This window comes from Seriola dumerili, unplaced genomic scaffold (genome assembly GCF_002260705.1).
Source record: "Seriola dumerili isolate Sdu_G_001 unplaced genomic scaffold, Sdu_1.0 BDQW01000052.1, whole genome shotgun sequence".
In the NCBI taxonomy this organism is placed as follows: Eukaryota; Metazoa; Chordata; class Actinopteri; order Carangiformes; family Carangidae; genus Seriola; species Seriola dumerili.
Window position 1 is genome coordinate 13,517,462 of NW_019174307.1, and position 16,056 is coordinate 13,533,517.

General features: G+C 38.8%; 2 protein-coding genes across 3 annotated transcripts; one reads left to right on the forward strand and one right to left on the reverse strand.

Annotated features, from left to right (window-relative positions):
• Window positions 1-4,828, reverse strand: LOC111218460 (ankyrin repeat and SOCS box protein 9-like). 2 transcript variants are annotated; one of them, XM_022740775.1, is made up of 7 exons: window positions 4,589-4,827; window positions 4,355-4,434; window positions 3,954-4,061; window positions 3,330-3,480; window positions 2,925-3,059; window positions 1,693-1,884; window positions 1-1,556 (listed from the first exon to the last, which is right to left on the reverse strand). In XM_022740775.1, the coding sequence occupies exons 1-7, from the start codon at window positions 4,671-4,673 to the stop codon at window positions 1,405-1,407; spliced, it is 903 nt and encodes a 300-aa protein (XP_022596496.1). In that variant the 5' UTR covers window positions 4,674-4,827; the 3' UTR covers window positions 1-1,404. The 2 variants fall into 2 exon arrangements, with proteins under 2 accessions (XP_022596496.1, XP_022596497.1); XM_022740776.1 differs by lacking the exon at window positions 3,954-4,061 and having other exon boundaries at window positions 4,589-4,828.
• A 2,693-nt stretch (window positions 4,829-7,521) lies between these two features.
• gpr143 (G protein-coupled receptor 143) lies at window positions 7,522-16,047 on the forward strand. The gene is made up of 9 exons (XM_022740337.1): window positions 7,522-7,848; window positions 9,468-9,577; window positions 9,919-10,013; window positions 10,253-10,345; window positions 10,600-10,709; window positions 10,830-10,938; window positions 11,625-11,742; window positions 11,845-12,100; window positions 13,820-16,047. Exons 1-9 carry the CDS (start codon window positions 7,593-7,595, stop codon window positions 13,921-13,923), a joined length of 1,251 nt encoding a protein of 416 aa, XP_022596058.1. The 5' UTR covers window positions 7,522-7,592; the 3' UTR covers window positions 13,924-16,047.
• The last annotated feature ends 9 nt before the right edge of the window (window positions 16,048-16,056 follow it).

Sequence of the window (16,056 nt, forward strand, 5' to 3'; positions counted from 1 at the left end):
TTGTGTCAGTCATTGCTCCATCTTGGTAGCAGTGCCCCTCTTCTCCTCAGGTTATTATAAGAAGTAATAAGGCACCACAATGAAATTAGGATCTGATAAATGCCTGATTCTTCACTTTCACATCTGCAAAGTTCCTTTTCTCAGATGGGCAAAGGGAAGAGCATCAGGACTGAATCCTCATGATAACTGAATTATAACATATGAATTCATACAGCAAATACTGTCACTTTTTTTATATATGATGTGATTTGTCTTCTTTATTACCAATATATTCAGTGTTTACATTTCTTTTCTTTTTTGTTTGTTTGTTTAGCTTGATCCTTGTGTTGTGCTTGTTTTTAAAAAATATACTCTAGACTCTGGGGAAACATAATTTGCATAGTATCACAACACATCCTGTGCACAACCACAAACACGCAACATTAGATTCCTTTTTTTACAGTGAGTGAACAATAAACATGCTTCTTCACAGTCTGTATACAAAGGCATTTATATATAGTGCCTCTTTTTAAACATAACCTGTTGGCAAAATACACAGTGCAGTGTACTGCAATAGCTATACATTTCACAGTGTGTACAACTGAACAGTTGTAATTTCAGTATTTAATAATACTTAAACACATTTAAAACAAAAAGCAAACTAAAAGAGAAAAAAATAATGAAGAAAAAAGATTTTCTTAGCAGCTCAAGCCCCCCTGGTGGTTTGTGTGCAGTGAATGCTGACTCATAGTTACTGATTATCTAGACTAAGTCCTCAGAAGAGTATGACCATGTTTGAAATCACAGAGAGACTGCATGAATGATAATCTATGAAACACAAAGGCCCACTGTTAGATAGCTAGCTTTCTCATCCAGCCAGAAGGAGGCGACTATAATATCTAATGGCTTTGATTTGAAATAATACAGAAATTGTGGTTCATTTGTATGACTACATCATGATAGTAACAGTGTGAAAAAATACATTCGTGTTATCAATCATGTCATGGTGTGTGTTCTACCATCAGAGGATCTTCTGCAATGACTTGGAGATAAGTAATCTGTGTTGTCAGTTCATCTGCTCACATGATAACTTTGAATTTGTCACCAAAAAAAGCAATGTTAGATGAATTGTGTAATATTGCAAATATTATTTCCGTATATCAAACCAGAATTAATAATATTATTGGACCACATTAGCCCATAATTCGCTTTTTGAATATGAATGTATTGCTGTTTATGAATATTTAATGATCAAATCTTGCCCCAAGACTTTCAAGTCTCCATATAAAAGTCCAAACTGATCTTTAGAATCTGTCACAAAGCAGAATTACATTTGATTACTATCACAACCATGATGTAGTCATCTCACTGCAAGATTATGCAAGTCCGCCCCCTATTGACCTAAAAGAGAAATGGTTGAATTTTTCAGTGCATTTCATCTCCCCGTGTGTCTGATTGGTAGAGAAGATACTTTTTCAGTTGTGTAGGGAGGTGAAGGTCGCGAATCCCACCCAGCCTTTGCTTGCCCACAGTCTTCCTGATGTTCAGCCGGCACAGCTGCATTAGAGGAGACACTCCTGGGGCAGGCATCAGGGGAGAAGTAGGAGCCATGACAGAGAGATGCTTTGATTATTAGCTTCTGCTCAATGCCCAATGTAAAGACCATGAAAACCTTCACTCAGGCTACTTGTTAAGTTTGTTTACACTGAATACCTCCTGCTTGTCTCAGCAGCCTCTCCGCCAGGCTGTTGGGGGGTGCGAGGTCCACTGGCTGTTTGCCTTCTAGGTTCCTGAGGGAGCGATCGGCCCCGTGCTCAAGCAGGACAGACACCAACTCTGGGCTGGACAGACGAGCTGCGACGTGCAGGGGCGCGTCACCTGACACACTGTTGTTCACACTGGCACCTGAAGGAGAGAAGAGACTAATGAGGTATGATATCCTCACATTACATAACTGATGAAGAGCATTTCTGACAGTTCAGTTAATGCTTTTCTTCTTCAACAGCACAGAGAACCATACATCCTATTCATTGCTTATATAAAAGCAATTGGGGCATTTCCTAGCTAGACTGCATTTACTCAGGTCATGAATATTCAAATAAATGATTTATTTTACTTTAAGTAAAGCACAACATGCATAACGTTTATTTATCCATAAACAATTTACAAATAATACTAATTGTATGATGATTCTGCAGTGGTAGAGGAAATACTCAGATCCTATATATCAAGTACAAGTTGTAATTCTGCAAAATGTCAAAATGTCACATAAGTAGAACCTATATTATCAGCAAAATCTAATTTTTGTATGTAAAATCTTAACTGTAAAGTAACCACAAATTATGACTGTTAAATAAATGTAGTGGAGTAAAAAGTACAATATTTCCCACAAAGAAAGTACATTATACTAATGAACAATACTTGAGTAAATGAAATGCAAATGCAGCAGAACCAGAGATGTCACTCACTTCTTTCTGACTCCACACCCCCACATTGAACTGACTTAAGTGACACCACTTGAGACAAGTTATTAGATTTCATTGAGCATCCATCTGGTGTCACAAAGGGCTTTATTTTTACATAATCAATGGTGCCTCCCAAGACCTATAAACAGATTCTGATGTGTAAAGTCAGTGGAATTCCCCTTTAGGTACATTTTAGAGATCATACTTTTTGTATGTTTATTTAAGTACAATTTAGAAAACAGGACTTTTACTTCTAAGAGTATTTGCACACTGTGGTGTTATTACTTTTACTTAAGAAAAGGATGTGAGAACTTCTTCCATCACTGGAAACATCATGGTTGTCCTGATTTGTAGTACAGTTATTTAATTTGTCTGATTTAAATTTGAGATTATACTTAAAGTAAATGTGGTTCCCTCTTCAACCTAAAAGGTCAACACGTTTAATTAAGAGGTTAAAGTTAAAGTGAGAGGATTTCTTACCGAGCTGAAGCAGTTTCCTCACAGTACTCAGATGCTGATTGGAGCATGCAACCTGGAGAGGGGAACCTGACTGGTCGATATACTGATCCACATCTGCACCATACTGAACAAGAGGAGCAATGCACTCTGGGTGACCTGGACAGAATTACCACAATCATCACAAAGGTAAGCGATGTACTTGAAAGGATCTGCTTTGAAATCTACTTGCGCTTGACATCTCGGGGAGAATATGCAATCGTTTTACTTTGTAGGCTACAACAATTAGCCTTTCTTTTCTTTTTTAAACCTTATATATTTCTCAGAGCTTTTCTGATGTTTTGGCACTCTGTGCATTTTGTAGCCACTGACTAAGCTGGTTCAGCATAGATTATCCGTACATATATGCAGAGGAATGTGACCCCTAACCTTCGGCTGCAGCCCTGTGGATTGGAGAGCTGGATAGGCTGGTCCCCACGGGAGTTGCTCCTTGTTGAAGGAGTAACGACACGCAGGTTGCATGGCCCCGGGCACAGGCCTCTGACAGAGGAGTCTGTCCATTCACATTTGAACTGTTTACCTGACATAAGTAAGAATATTTTTTTAGTTGATCTACCAAAAATTCTCTTAACTCTTCAATTAAAAGCTAGAATAATGGACAAATCGGGAGAAGATAGTCGTATTTTTATATCAGTAAAGTGATAATTATATGTATAACACTATCCCGTGATTGTATTTATACCACATTTACTGTTGATCTACCATCAGACATGCAGTGCACTGTGGTGGTTTAACAAGTCACACTTTCTGTCTGCACATTTCTGTTTGTTAATGTGTCATTATGCATTCAGGATGTGTCTGCGTTCTTGTCAGCATGTGTTTGGTTAATCTCTTACTAAAATGCACCTTCACCTTGGTGTGATGTTAAACCCAGAAATAACTGATATGGTTGCCTCCTAACTAGACTAGAGCAGGATACAACATACTATCTTGAATTCAGTTGCATTCACAACAAAAAAAAAAAGCACAACCAGATGATGATGCCTTACTGACATTTGCCCCATTCTCCATCAGAAGCTTGGCACAAGTCACGTGGCCCTGTATACATGCTCCATGCAGGGGAGACACCTGATCCAGTGTGTTCAGATTTACACATGTACCCTGAGAACAATACACGTGGATTCAGGAATACTGGAGATGCACATTAGTGGAGTTGTGTTCCAAAATGACATGCAAGTCCTTTGTCATCATTAACATAATATTATCTCTCTATAAAATGTTGGGTGATGAATATTTCATATTTTAGTAACGATCAATTGGGTTTTTCACATATATGATGATTTTTCAGGCAGCAAAACATTTGGACACATACATGGATAAATTTCATGTTATAATTTTCTATCCATGCAGTGTAATGTCCCCATAACATCCTACCAAGTCCCATCAAACTTTACCTGAGCAATGAGTCTTTGCAGAGCGAGGACACGTCCATTAAAGGCTGCATCATGAATTGGAGACCAGTCTGATTCCACATCTAGATGTAAACACATAAAAAAAACAATAGTTTTGCTCAGTATTATACTTTCAAACAACATAAATATGGATTAAAATGACATGGTGAAAGACTGTGTGAAGCAGTGAATATACTCCAGCTGCAGTGCGAGCTCACGCTGCCAGCAGCTACTCACCACTCATCAAAGGGTTTGAGAAAAAAACAACAGTTCCAGTTTGACATGTAGTGTCTCGCGGCGTCTCTTTGTGCCCAGCAGACATATTTCATAGTGTCGTTCCAAAAGCTGTTTTATGGCCTGGTTGTTTTGCTTCATAGGAATTTGGAATAGAGGCAGAACTGCGTCCAACTCGAAGTCAAAACACATCTGAAACATGTTTGGTGCTCATCTGTTTTCAGTGCGTTTGGTGTTGTGATGTCATTTCCTCTCAGACAAAGTACTTGCCATGCAGGAAGCAGGCTGGTTGACTCTAGCAGTTGGGTCTCAACCAATGAAGGTGCAGGGGGAAGAAGCACAAGGGCCTGTTGAGCAGGTCTGTAATTTGTGTGTAATTTGAGACTGTACCACACCCATCCTCTCCGGCCGGAGAGATAGGGGGTGTTGGGGGAGGACATTGCTTGAAGTGGAATAAAATGAAGGGAAATGAATGAGTCATCTGCATGTGTAAAGTTGTGCTCCACTGTAAATGCATCATGTATTATTGGCTTAAAAACATAGCAGGCTATTACTGTGCTGTAAAAAAAGAGAGATCCTACATTTAATGCTACAACATCTGTTTATATTTCCTCTCATTGTGCCTGAGTTAAGACAACACAGCAGGACCTTTTCAATTTCATGCCGTTGGCTAGATTTACATGAAGAATGTTAAATTTGTTACACTTTACCTTAAGTCCCGTTAGTTACCACTTATAAACAGTATAAGAACATTTAGAGAAAGAAAAAGGTTTTTAACACACTATAGTGTAGTTATAAGTAGATATCAGGCTTTATTGATCTATTTATCACCAACTATAACTCACCTTGTAGGGACCATATGTGGTGGCCGGTGTATAAAATAATGAATATAGTAAAACACATTTGTAATAATATAAGATATGTACTCATAAAAAAATTATTATTGTTGACCAATACTGTGCATTAATAAAGACTTTAAAATGTCCTAATATCTGCTTATACCTACATTAGAGTGTGTTGCAAGCTATTTACTAAATGTTAATATAGTGCACATAAATGCAAAATGGGGGATTTAATTTTCTAAATACTTTTTTAGTGATTTGTTAGGTTGCTTTGCAAAACCCAGAAAGTCCACTTGTTGTTCAGACTCTCCAGAATGTGGATCGGGGGCTTAATAGCCAGACAGCCAGGCAGAGTTGAGCACCCATGTTAACAATCTACTCTGTAAATCACTGAGTCCCTAGCAGGTCTGGTGACCTCTGACCTCCCTGAAGGGAACAACCTGATAATTTCCTCACAGCGTTCAGTTAAGTTCCCACACAACATCTGTATCTTGATAATGAAATAAATCCAGCTTGACTTGGAGCTAACAATCATGTGAGGGGATACACCCCGGTGATTATTGATTTAGAATAGTGGCAGTGCCTCTTGTGAACTATAGATATGATACAATGATGTGTAGCCGTAGAAGCTTTTCACACATAGCTATTCTCGTATAGTACCAGTAATATCCACTGTGTCCTGAGAGCTAGAATCAGATTATATGCAGACCAGCAGAGGGCAGCAACAGAGAGCAGACGTTCAAACGGCAAGTCAGTACTCTAACTACACTCCTTGGGGAGTTGTTAATCCCTGGCAGCAGGCTACAAGCTTGCTATACAATTGACTTTGTGCCTTGTCAGAGAAGGTGCATATGGATTAGAATACCATTGTACAAACTCAATGAATACCCTCTCTGTAGTACTGAATAATGAAATCCCTTGATGCTTTGTTACCCAAATAAATCTGCTTCAAATGTCCACCAGTCTTCTCAGATCTCAGGCCAAGTAAGCAGATTCAGCAGCTGCCATGGCCTCTCCTGCAACTGGCCGTGGTGAACGTCAGCTGCATACTGCACTGGAGGGGAGAGGGTTTCAAGTAATAGGTTATAAATCCTGGTGGACTCAGCTAACCTATGCAAGCAAAGTGCACCAGCATGTCATCTTCCTTATCATGAATCTAAGAATTCGACTGAGGCAAATTTATTCCTCGGGCTGTCATTTCTGTTGAGGCACAACGCATTTACTTTTAGCTCTTTGTCCTAAGAATTTGACCTTTTCGTGACCTTAGCAAAGAGAAAGATCTTTCCTTATCAAAATCACTCATTTTACAAAGAACATACTCTGCATATTTTCTAGGTTACATACTCAAAATCAGTTTAACAGTCACACTTTTACACCTGTTTGTACACTTTTATTAATGCACAACTACAGGGTATTTAATACCATAATGTACTGTAATGCGAAAAGCTACTCAGAAGCCGCGTGGCTGGTCACACACTGGTGCGACAAGTCTAAATGTAACAGCTTTAAGTGGATGAGGAGTCCGTTTGTGTCAAGAGTGACTCCCAGTGGGACACTGATGTTTCACAGAGTGACCCACATCAGTATTACGTGATTGATGAATTGATTGATTTATTGATTGTGTAGCCATAGTAAATTATGCATATTAAAGAGAGTATATTCTCTTATCATTCTATTGTTGTTATGATGTGTAAAAGTGTAGGTTGCTGTTTTCCATCTGAGGTTGTTCTGTTCTCTTATAGCTTAATGGTTTGTAATGATCAATAATCAAGACAATTTTCCCTCTTTGATAAAACAAAGTGTCAAGTCAAAATCTATTATACTTTTATTGAAGTGTATTTTTTCTTCAGAGATGCTGTGCTGAAGCTCATTTAAAATATACAGTATGTTTTTCTGAACTCACCAAACTCCAGACCTAAATCACTATCACACAACAGTCCATTGTCGGTCTCTTGTATTGTGGCACAGTTAAGCTACAACTGCAGGGATTAAATGGAAGCACATGATGATTCAGCCCCGTGATTTGTCAGAGAGTTGGGTCATGGACTCATTTCCTCTCCTTTTCTTTTCTTTTTCTTCTTACTCCTCCTAACACTGTAGCCCACTTCTCTCTTTCTCCCTCTTTCTCTCTCTCTCTCTGTCTGTCTGTCTGTCTCCGGTCCGTGATGGCATCCCCCCGGCTGGAGACTTTCTGCTGCCCGAACCGAGACGCTGCGACAGAGTTTGTGGTCACCTTCCAGCCCATCCTGTTCGGGGCTCTAAGTCTGGGAAGCGCAGCTCTGAGCCTGCTGTTTGCTATCTTACAAATTTTGCCAAAACGCAAGGGCTACAGAAGACTGGGACAGTATCCTCTACCAAGGCCTGCTTCCTCCTCACGGATATTGTTCATCATCAGTATATGTGACATACTGGGATGCGCAGGTACAGCACAAACTGCTGCTATGTTGCCTAGTTTTTTAAGAGAAAAGATCAGGTTGGTTTTCTTAGCGTGGTGTGGCTGGGTCTAATTACGCACGAAAATATTTAGCTTTTAACCCTTTTATTGCTCTGCCTGTCTGGCCTGCTCTGTTCACAGAGAGAGAAAACATGAAACACAATGTGGGTGTACAGCTAGGAAAAATCTAATTGGCTAAAAGGACAATTCAGAAATATTTGTATATCTGTATAAATTGATCCTACATTCGCTTTTAAATCAAGTTGTAAAAATGGACCCACTTTTTTTCTATTGGAAACATCTTTATAAACTGTAAAACAAACAAATAAATAAATAAATAAAATTAAAAATAAAATAAGGCTGGAAACTTTTAGAAACTTTGAAAATAATTTTTGCATTACATTTACATTTACTCATTTGATTCTTTTGTGCAAAGTGACTTACAAGTTAGAGACATCACTTAAGCTTCAATAATGATACCATTGCTATGATAACAAGGCTGTCAGTCAAATTCAGCTCTAACTTTGTTTATGTGTGTTTTATCTCTTTTATCGTAAATGAATAAGACTCAAATTTGAGTGTAGGGAGGTGGAGAGAGAGTCTGTAACTACAAAAGTGTATAAAAAGAACAATTACACTTAATGGATAGTGAAAAGGAAACCAGGTGAACTGGTAAACCAAAAAGTCCACAAGGCCTAACATCATATCATTTGTGTGTTTTTAACACAATATCAATATTTAATGTATTATTTATCACGGTTATCATCAATTCCGGTATATCGCGATATCCCCAACGCATATGTTGACAAAGTTCGCACAAAATAGATGTATTCTAATATTTAGTTGTGAAGCAGCTTACTTATTATAACACAAAAGAATAAATCATCGTCTTGTGAGTAATGAAATGACTCATAACAACTGCCCATCTTCTTTCCTCTTGGTCTTTATTGATTTGAATGCAGCATTGCTCTTAAAACAACCAGCTCTTAGAGAATTATTGCTGCACAAAAGGCTTTTAGACTGTTTTCATACTGTTGCGAACTGTTACATCACAGCCATTGTCACATTTGAACTGTTCATTCACGGATGGTGAGAGCGAAGGCAGATGAAGTCATGTATTTCTGTGTACTTAGTGCCCGGTGAGATTTCATTCACCACTGCAAACTTAACAGCTTGAAGCACACCCACGACACGATTCTAAAGTGAAATACACAGCAGCACGCAGTCTGCATCGCATAAAGATACTGGGAGAGCGCCTGTTTCTTTTTCCATGCCTCTCTGCAGTGAAGAGTTTCATGTAGGAAATGGAAACACCCTTATAAAACCCACCTGGAGGCAGTTCATATTTCCATGATGTAAAACTGCTATTAAAAGGACTCCGTGACAGACTCTAATTAATTCATGTGCTTAAAAATAGAGACTGAAAAGAAGCAGTTTGATGTGTTTTAAGTTAATTAAACCCAGACAAACGTTTTTAGCCCTGCTTGTGTTTATATTTGTTCCTCTCCTCTTCGTTTGTGTTTGCTTTCAAAGCAGGAATTGTCCAATTTTCTCAACAGTTACAGTAATGGAACTTTTTTTTTTTATTTTTTATTAACTCTTCCAGGCATCATGATAAGGTCATCAGTGTGGCTGGGCCTGCCGAACATCATCGACCACATCTCAGTGGTCAACAACACCGATGTCTGGCCAGAGGTCTTCTGCGTTGGCAGTGCAGTATGTATCACCTCATTCAACAATCAAACATTTCAGTTTAAGCCTTTATGTGAGCTGAGCGACCGCACAACATATCGTGTTTAAGTATAATTTGATGAATGACAGATTATGGAAAGGTACTATTGTGGGAAAACAAACACGTCATCGCATGCATTATATCTCGGATGACCGAGGTCATTTGTTTTAATCCGTGCTCAACACAAGTATGTGAACAGCCAACTGTGAAATATCTGTCACGATGCGTCTTTTGAATCTGTTACAGGCACAGATAAACAGAAGATAATCCTCAAAAAGAAGGCACAATTACTCATACCAAATTATATCCAATTTATGTGTTACAGATGTGGATCCAGCTATTTTTCAGCGCTTCTTTCTGGTGGACCTTTTGTTATGCCGTTGACGTCTTCCTCGTGGTGAAAACATCTGCAGGAATCAGGTGCTCATCACCCTTGCACCTTCCATTAACCAAAAACTCAATTATCACCTGAAGCACAAAGCCTTACACTGAGCCGTCACTCACATCAAGCCAAATGTGTAAATGTCTTTTATAGATGTAATGCTTCTTTGTTCTTTCACCCCAGGAAAAAAAAAAAAAAAAAAAAAAAAAAAAAAAGATACAGAGCTGCAGCATGTGTTGTGAGCTCAGGTCTCATGACTTGTTCCTTTCCCCATCAGCACCATTATCCTCTACCACATGATTACATGGGGTCTGGCTGTGCTGCTGTGTGTGGAAGGCGTGGCCATGCTCTATTACCCATCCATCTCTGAGTAAGACTGTTTGCTGTTCCTTTATATTCACCAACACGCACCTCTCACCGCTGGCTCGTCTCTTGAGGAGATAAACGAAAGATCACTGACATATTTTGTGTCGCTGTCTTTCCCCCCTGCAAGAGGCTGAAGCTCTATTAGAAAAAGGCTGTGTCCAAACATCCACAGAATGTATGTGTGGAGTTTGGGTTAATGATATTTAAGGTAACATACAGTTTACAGTAACAGTAAATTTGTTGCATTTTTTTGTGTAGTTGCGAGCAAGGCCTCCAGCACGCAATCCCTCACTACGTCACCACATACGCACCGATGCTGCTCGTCCTTGTAGCCAACCCTGTCTTCTTTAATCGAACCATATCTGCAGGTCAGTCCCTCGCTCTCAGATCTCTCTGACTAATACTGCCTTACACCCCCGCGCGCGCGCGCGCACACACAGAGGCAAAAATAACCGACTTTCTCGATTTTTCTTCCCCCCTCAATCTAGTGACATCTTTACTGAAAGGACGCCAAGGAATCTACACAGAAAACGAGAGACGGCTGGCCAGCGAGATAAAGATGCGCTTCTTTAAAATAATGCTGGTGTTCTTTATTTGGTATGTTACCATCCTTAAAGGAACAGTTTCACGTTTTGGGAAGCACTCTGTTACCCTGGTACAAAATGTGTTATGGTAAAAGTCAGCAGTGAATTACCTCATGAAGTAACTATGTAACTATCACAAGATTGATGCCACAGACATGGTGTTCACTGTGATGGATTATATAAAAAAAAAGGTCTGCTAATACATTTTAATATCATATTTTTTTTATAGATGCTCGTAAGGCGAGAAAAAAATTAAAATGACAAAACACAGCTGTGCAGTTGTGAAATGATTAGCTGTGATGTAAAGTATGTGTCAAACATGCAAAGCCATTGACCTCATCCTTTAAAAATAGTTTTTCCCATAATATAATGTAAATTCGCCACTTTGAACTGTTTGTAAATGTGTTCGTTAGAGATTACTTATAATTATTTGTATTGTTTATAACTCTCACAAGACAAGCTCAGGAAAACCCACATGTATTTGTCCTCAGCAGAGGTCAAACTAATTAACCATTGTTTTTCAGTGTTCTTTCAGCATGATTAGAGCTGGATGTTGGCTTCACATATGGTGAAAAGAATAATGTGATTTACAGCTGATGGGTTTTTTTTGTTGTTGTTGTTCCCGTTGAAATGAGTCAAACTTTAAAGTATTATTCAGAGAGACTAATGAGTCGTGTTGTTTTTACTCTGATGTTTTAGCTGGGTTCCCAACATCATCAACGAGAGCCTCCTCTTCTACCTGGAGATGCAGACAGACATCAATGACAACAGTTTCAGGAATGTCAGGAACGCAGCCCTGATCACATGGTTTATCATGGTGGGTTAGAAAACATCAACATACAGAATAACGATTATTAGTTTGATCAATGTCTAACACCTTAAAGTGTTGTTTTTTTTTTTTTTTACTTTACTCTTTCAGGGTATCCTGAACCCCATGCAGGCTTTCCTCAACACCCTGGCCTTTCACGGCTGGACAGGCTTCAGTGTCGACCTCAGCCTGGAGCGAAGGAGGGAGCTGGCCTGGGACTCAGTTTCTACTTCAGTGCCTAATGCAGGCGGCCATAACCCCATGGTGGGAACCACTCTGCTCTACCAGAGTCATGTCCAGGAAGCCAAGAAGAACCTGCTGAGCAACGGACAGCAGCCCTCCGACGCCATCAGTGTTCTCTCAGAAGGTAACTGGTTTTTCAGTGGCAGCAGCAGCTCACCTGTATATCAGGGCTGGTAAAACTGACACACAACTCATCAGCATCGTTTCTGGTACATGGTGTCTCCTGATGCTATGGCTGGACTGCCCCTTCTTAATAGATGACACTATTATGGCATAATATCATCCACTGAGGAACCTGCTCCCTCTGTCTGGTGGTAAGGTGATTTGTTAGTAGAGGTTTTCATCGCTGTGATTGAATTAGTTTCAATGGTACAGATTTGGATCCATTGAGCAGGATAAAGTATGTTTGTTTTTTTTTTGTTTTTTTTCTTTTTTATAATAACATACTTTCATAACCAGAGTTGTTGTTGAGGTAGCGTTATGTAACACCCTGCAGAATTGCTTGTTTTGATCTATGGCGTTCTGAATAGTACAGTCGCGTGAAATTGCATTCCAAGGGAAGTTACACATTCTGTGTTAATAATGAAGTGCTGAAAACAGTGTTGAATGTGTTTGTTAATTCACCGTGGCACAACGTGCTTTTTTTTTTTTTTTTACTGGGTAACTTCATAATGAGCACAAATTCCGACCTTTTGTTAAGGGTGCCGCTATTGTGTCGAGTTATCACATGGAGCTTTAAGTGTCATTATTGATATGCAGAGAGCAACGGCAAAGCTGTTTTATATGTAGATGAACTAGATAAAATACACCCGTTTGCCAAAACATTGGGTTCACTTAGCTAAAGCTAATGCAGTCTAATACAACAACAATAAAATGTAGTTGTAGTTTGCTGTGGTGTTGAATAGGATTTCAACTGGATTTATTGCAGGTCTGTTGTGTTAGACTGAATCAGTTTTAGTTAGATGAACCTCATAAAGTGGCATGTGTGTATGCTGAGCACTGAACTTAATTTAAAGGATTAAAATATTAATATTTATTCTGTCATTCTAAAAACACTGAGTGATGACACAGGCCCCTTTTTTTTCAGTACAGAGACATGTCACAGGAGGAAAAGCACAGATGTAAATAGTAAAATTAATAATGGCTGATTTCCATTAAGCTGCTTCAATTTCAGGGTCCTGGTATTGTTCACGCTGGCTCACTGTCACAGTGTCATGGCTTACTGTGACATTTGAATAGAAAAGACATTGTTAATGATATTAGCATCGTGCTAACCCATGCTTTTCCTACTATGATAAGTCAAAATGTCTGCTGTGAAAGAGGCCCGATAAGGTTTTATTAAATGTATTTTGGGATGATTTTGTGAAGCATTTTACACCCTTTTCTACCTTTTTGAAGTTGTGTTTGTGCACCATGTGGATCATGTACAAAAGCCTATCCAGTGTTTTGTGTCACCATTCAGTGTCTCTGAAATGATAAGTCCTTAGAAATAAAGTTAATCTTTTCAAGGATTTATGTTTTTCACTCATTTATATAGCCCTCAATCTGTTTATCATCAAATACAAGTAAGAACAAAATCATATTTTTTATTGTATTATAAACACAATACAAAAAAACTCCTCATTAAAGACTACATTTGCAGCTTGTATATTATTTAAAATTCCCAAAATACATTTGTGAAAAAATATATATATATATTTATATATGCACATGTATAAACACAGTTATGATGGAGGTATCATATCACCTCATATCATAATACCTCAATGAATACAGTTTGATAAACTGTTATGGTGTCATGTGCAGTAACACCCAGTAATCTGCCCCTATTTTGTCTTGCTAGGTTCAGAGTCTAGTACAGTTGAAATCCACATTTCCAGCGAGCTACGAGACTATGAGGATGTAGACGCTGATGGAGAATCGATGGACAACTCTGTGAGGCACTAGCTGGGGTCAACAACAAACTGCCTCCCTCTGCTTCAGCGGTGTGACATTGCATTTTCAGTTACTCTTGTTTTAGTTTTGTCTGATCTTAGCCTCTATTGTCCTCTTGAGACTCTCCCAGATATTAACTGGTCACGTGATTTCATTAGTTGGTACGACAGAATGAGTCTAATTCTTGATTCCAAGCCTTTTATTTTTCTCTAAGCCTTCTAAATCTGTCTGCAGTGCAGCGTAGTGGACAGCTAAATAGTCCCAAAGCCAGTCTCATGTATGTAGCAGTCGGTCAACAGAACAAACAGGACATTTTCTCATTAATAACGCACAGGCTGAGCTTTCAAGTTGCCTTAAGTGCTTGAGGAAGTATTTCTCCTGGCAGGTTCTCTGAATTAGATGCGCACTGGGTTTGTGATATGCACTCTTGCCGTAAAACTCCTAAAGGCACAACAGAATGTAATTTGTTAATTAGTTTCTTTTTTTAAAACTACATTACTGTATTTCCAACTGTCCATCTTGTATTTTTGCACACATCTATTTTATACAATATTAAATATCCCAAATTTTTCTTAAGATTTTGTTGGTGACACTTTCTTAAATGTCTTTTCAGTGGTTGTAGAGGACTGCATAGTAACTCCCGAGCTAAGAAAAATATTCAAGACAAAGGCTCCGTGGTTTCTGATATCAAAATAGAGTGATTTATTTGAGACACTGAATGACTTCAAAGTTTTGTCTTGGAAACAGGTGAATGCACCCTGGACCAGGGTGTGAGAGACAGTAGCTGTCACAGCACTTATTCCATACTGGGCTCCTTAGCATGCCAAGAATGGCCACCAACCCACAGCCCAATTCTCAGTCTGACACAGACAATAATGGCTCTCAGCAAATGATAAACAATGAACCACCCATTAACATCCAATTGTGACTTCAAAATAAAGAGAGAGGAAAAAAAAGACAAAAAAATGAATTGGCCCTTTACTTTCAGCAAGATCTGAACATTTGCTGCAACCCGCCATTACAAAAAGTGCAATTCACGTTGCTTCAGCTTAATTTTGACTGAAAAGGAAAGGGACCAGAAAAAAAAAGGCAAATCACAGTGATGGCATGTTAATTTTTAGATACCGTCTTTTACATTAGATCCCAGTACGCAGAGGGAGGTGGACTTACTGCACACTGCTGAAGCTTAGCCCACAACACAGGCATTTTAAAACTGACCTAATCAGATCAGCAGGCAACATTTGGTGGGACTGAACAAGACCAATCATAGTTTGTTTTTTGTTTTTTTGTTTTTTTAAACCAACAGCGGGCCTTTTGCTTGACCTCCACCTACTGGTCAAAATGTGCTCTGCATTTTCAGTAGATTTATCAGAGGAAAGTGCCAGAGAGGACCATGGTAATGCTAATCAAGCTGTAGTAGGTCTCACAGGTAGAGTTTTGTTGTTGATTCTCTGACGTCCTGTTCCACATATAACACCATTGTAAAGCAGCAAACCAATCAGGAGACTGTGATGATTGTTCACTCCCACGTTGTTGACCAGATAATTCCCTGAATGCAAGTAATGAAATGCACATTTCCTTCCATGGCCTTCCGTGATCATTAGAGGAGAGCAAAGTCACTCAACGAACCTGTTTGATGCCATTTGTGATTCATTGGAGAAAAAAAAAAAAAAAAAAAAAAAAATTGATGCGCTGGATATGATTGGTCGAGTTGAGAAAGACTGTATTAAAAGAAGCTGGTGAGACATGCACTTCATTTAAAAAGAGGTCTCGTCACGCATTATCAGCAAAGATGTGACAGCTTTAGCCATTAATGAGCCCCTACAGGATGGCAATAAAGAGTACTGTATATAAACATATATACACAGTATATAAGTCTGTGTATTAATCTAATTTACATATCTTTACATTCTTTAAATTTACATCCAAAAAGGGAGAAAATTCTCTTTGTAAACCACACTTTTCACATCTTGTCCACAAAATGACATTTTCTAATCTCGAGTGAATTGAGCAGGTCATTTTAGGAGATTAGGACTATTTCTTGGCAGGTTTTCCTTTTGTTGACCTGATGTTAAATGTGAGCTAAGAACTACCTTGTAGCGGCACATTCAATTTTGACTTTCAAAAGTCCATCTGGTGAAGAGA

Coding starts and splice junctions, on each gene's coding strand:
- LOC111218460 (XM_022740775.1), bottom strand. CDS start 4,673: ATGTCTGCTGGGCACAAAGAGACGCCGCGAGACACTACATGTCAAACT. Junction 4,062..4,354: donor TGCAAAGACTCATTGCTCAG/GTAAAGTTTGAT, acceptor TATTGTTCTCAG/GGTACATGTGTAAATCTGAA. Junction 3,481..3,953: donor TGATGGAGAATGGGGCAAAT/GTCAGTAAGGCA, acceptor TACTTATGTCAG/GTAAACAGTTCAAATGTGAA.
- gpr143 (XM_022740337.1), top strand. CDS start 7,593: ATGGCATCCCCCCGGCTGGAGACTTTCTGCTGCCCGAACCGAGACGCT. Junction 9,578..9,918: donor TCTTCTGCGTTGGCAGTGCA/GTATGTATCACC, acceptor TATGTGTTACAG/ATGTGGATCCAGCTATTTTT. Junction 10,939..11,624: donor ATGCTGGTGTTCTTTATTTG/GTATGTTACCAT, acceptor CTGATGTTTTAG/CTGGGTTCCCAACATCATCA.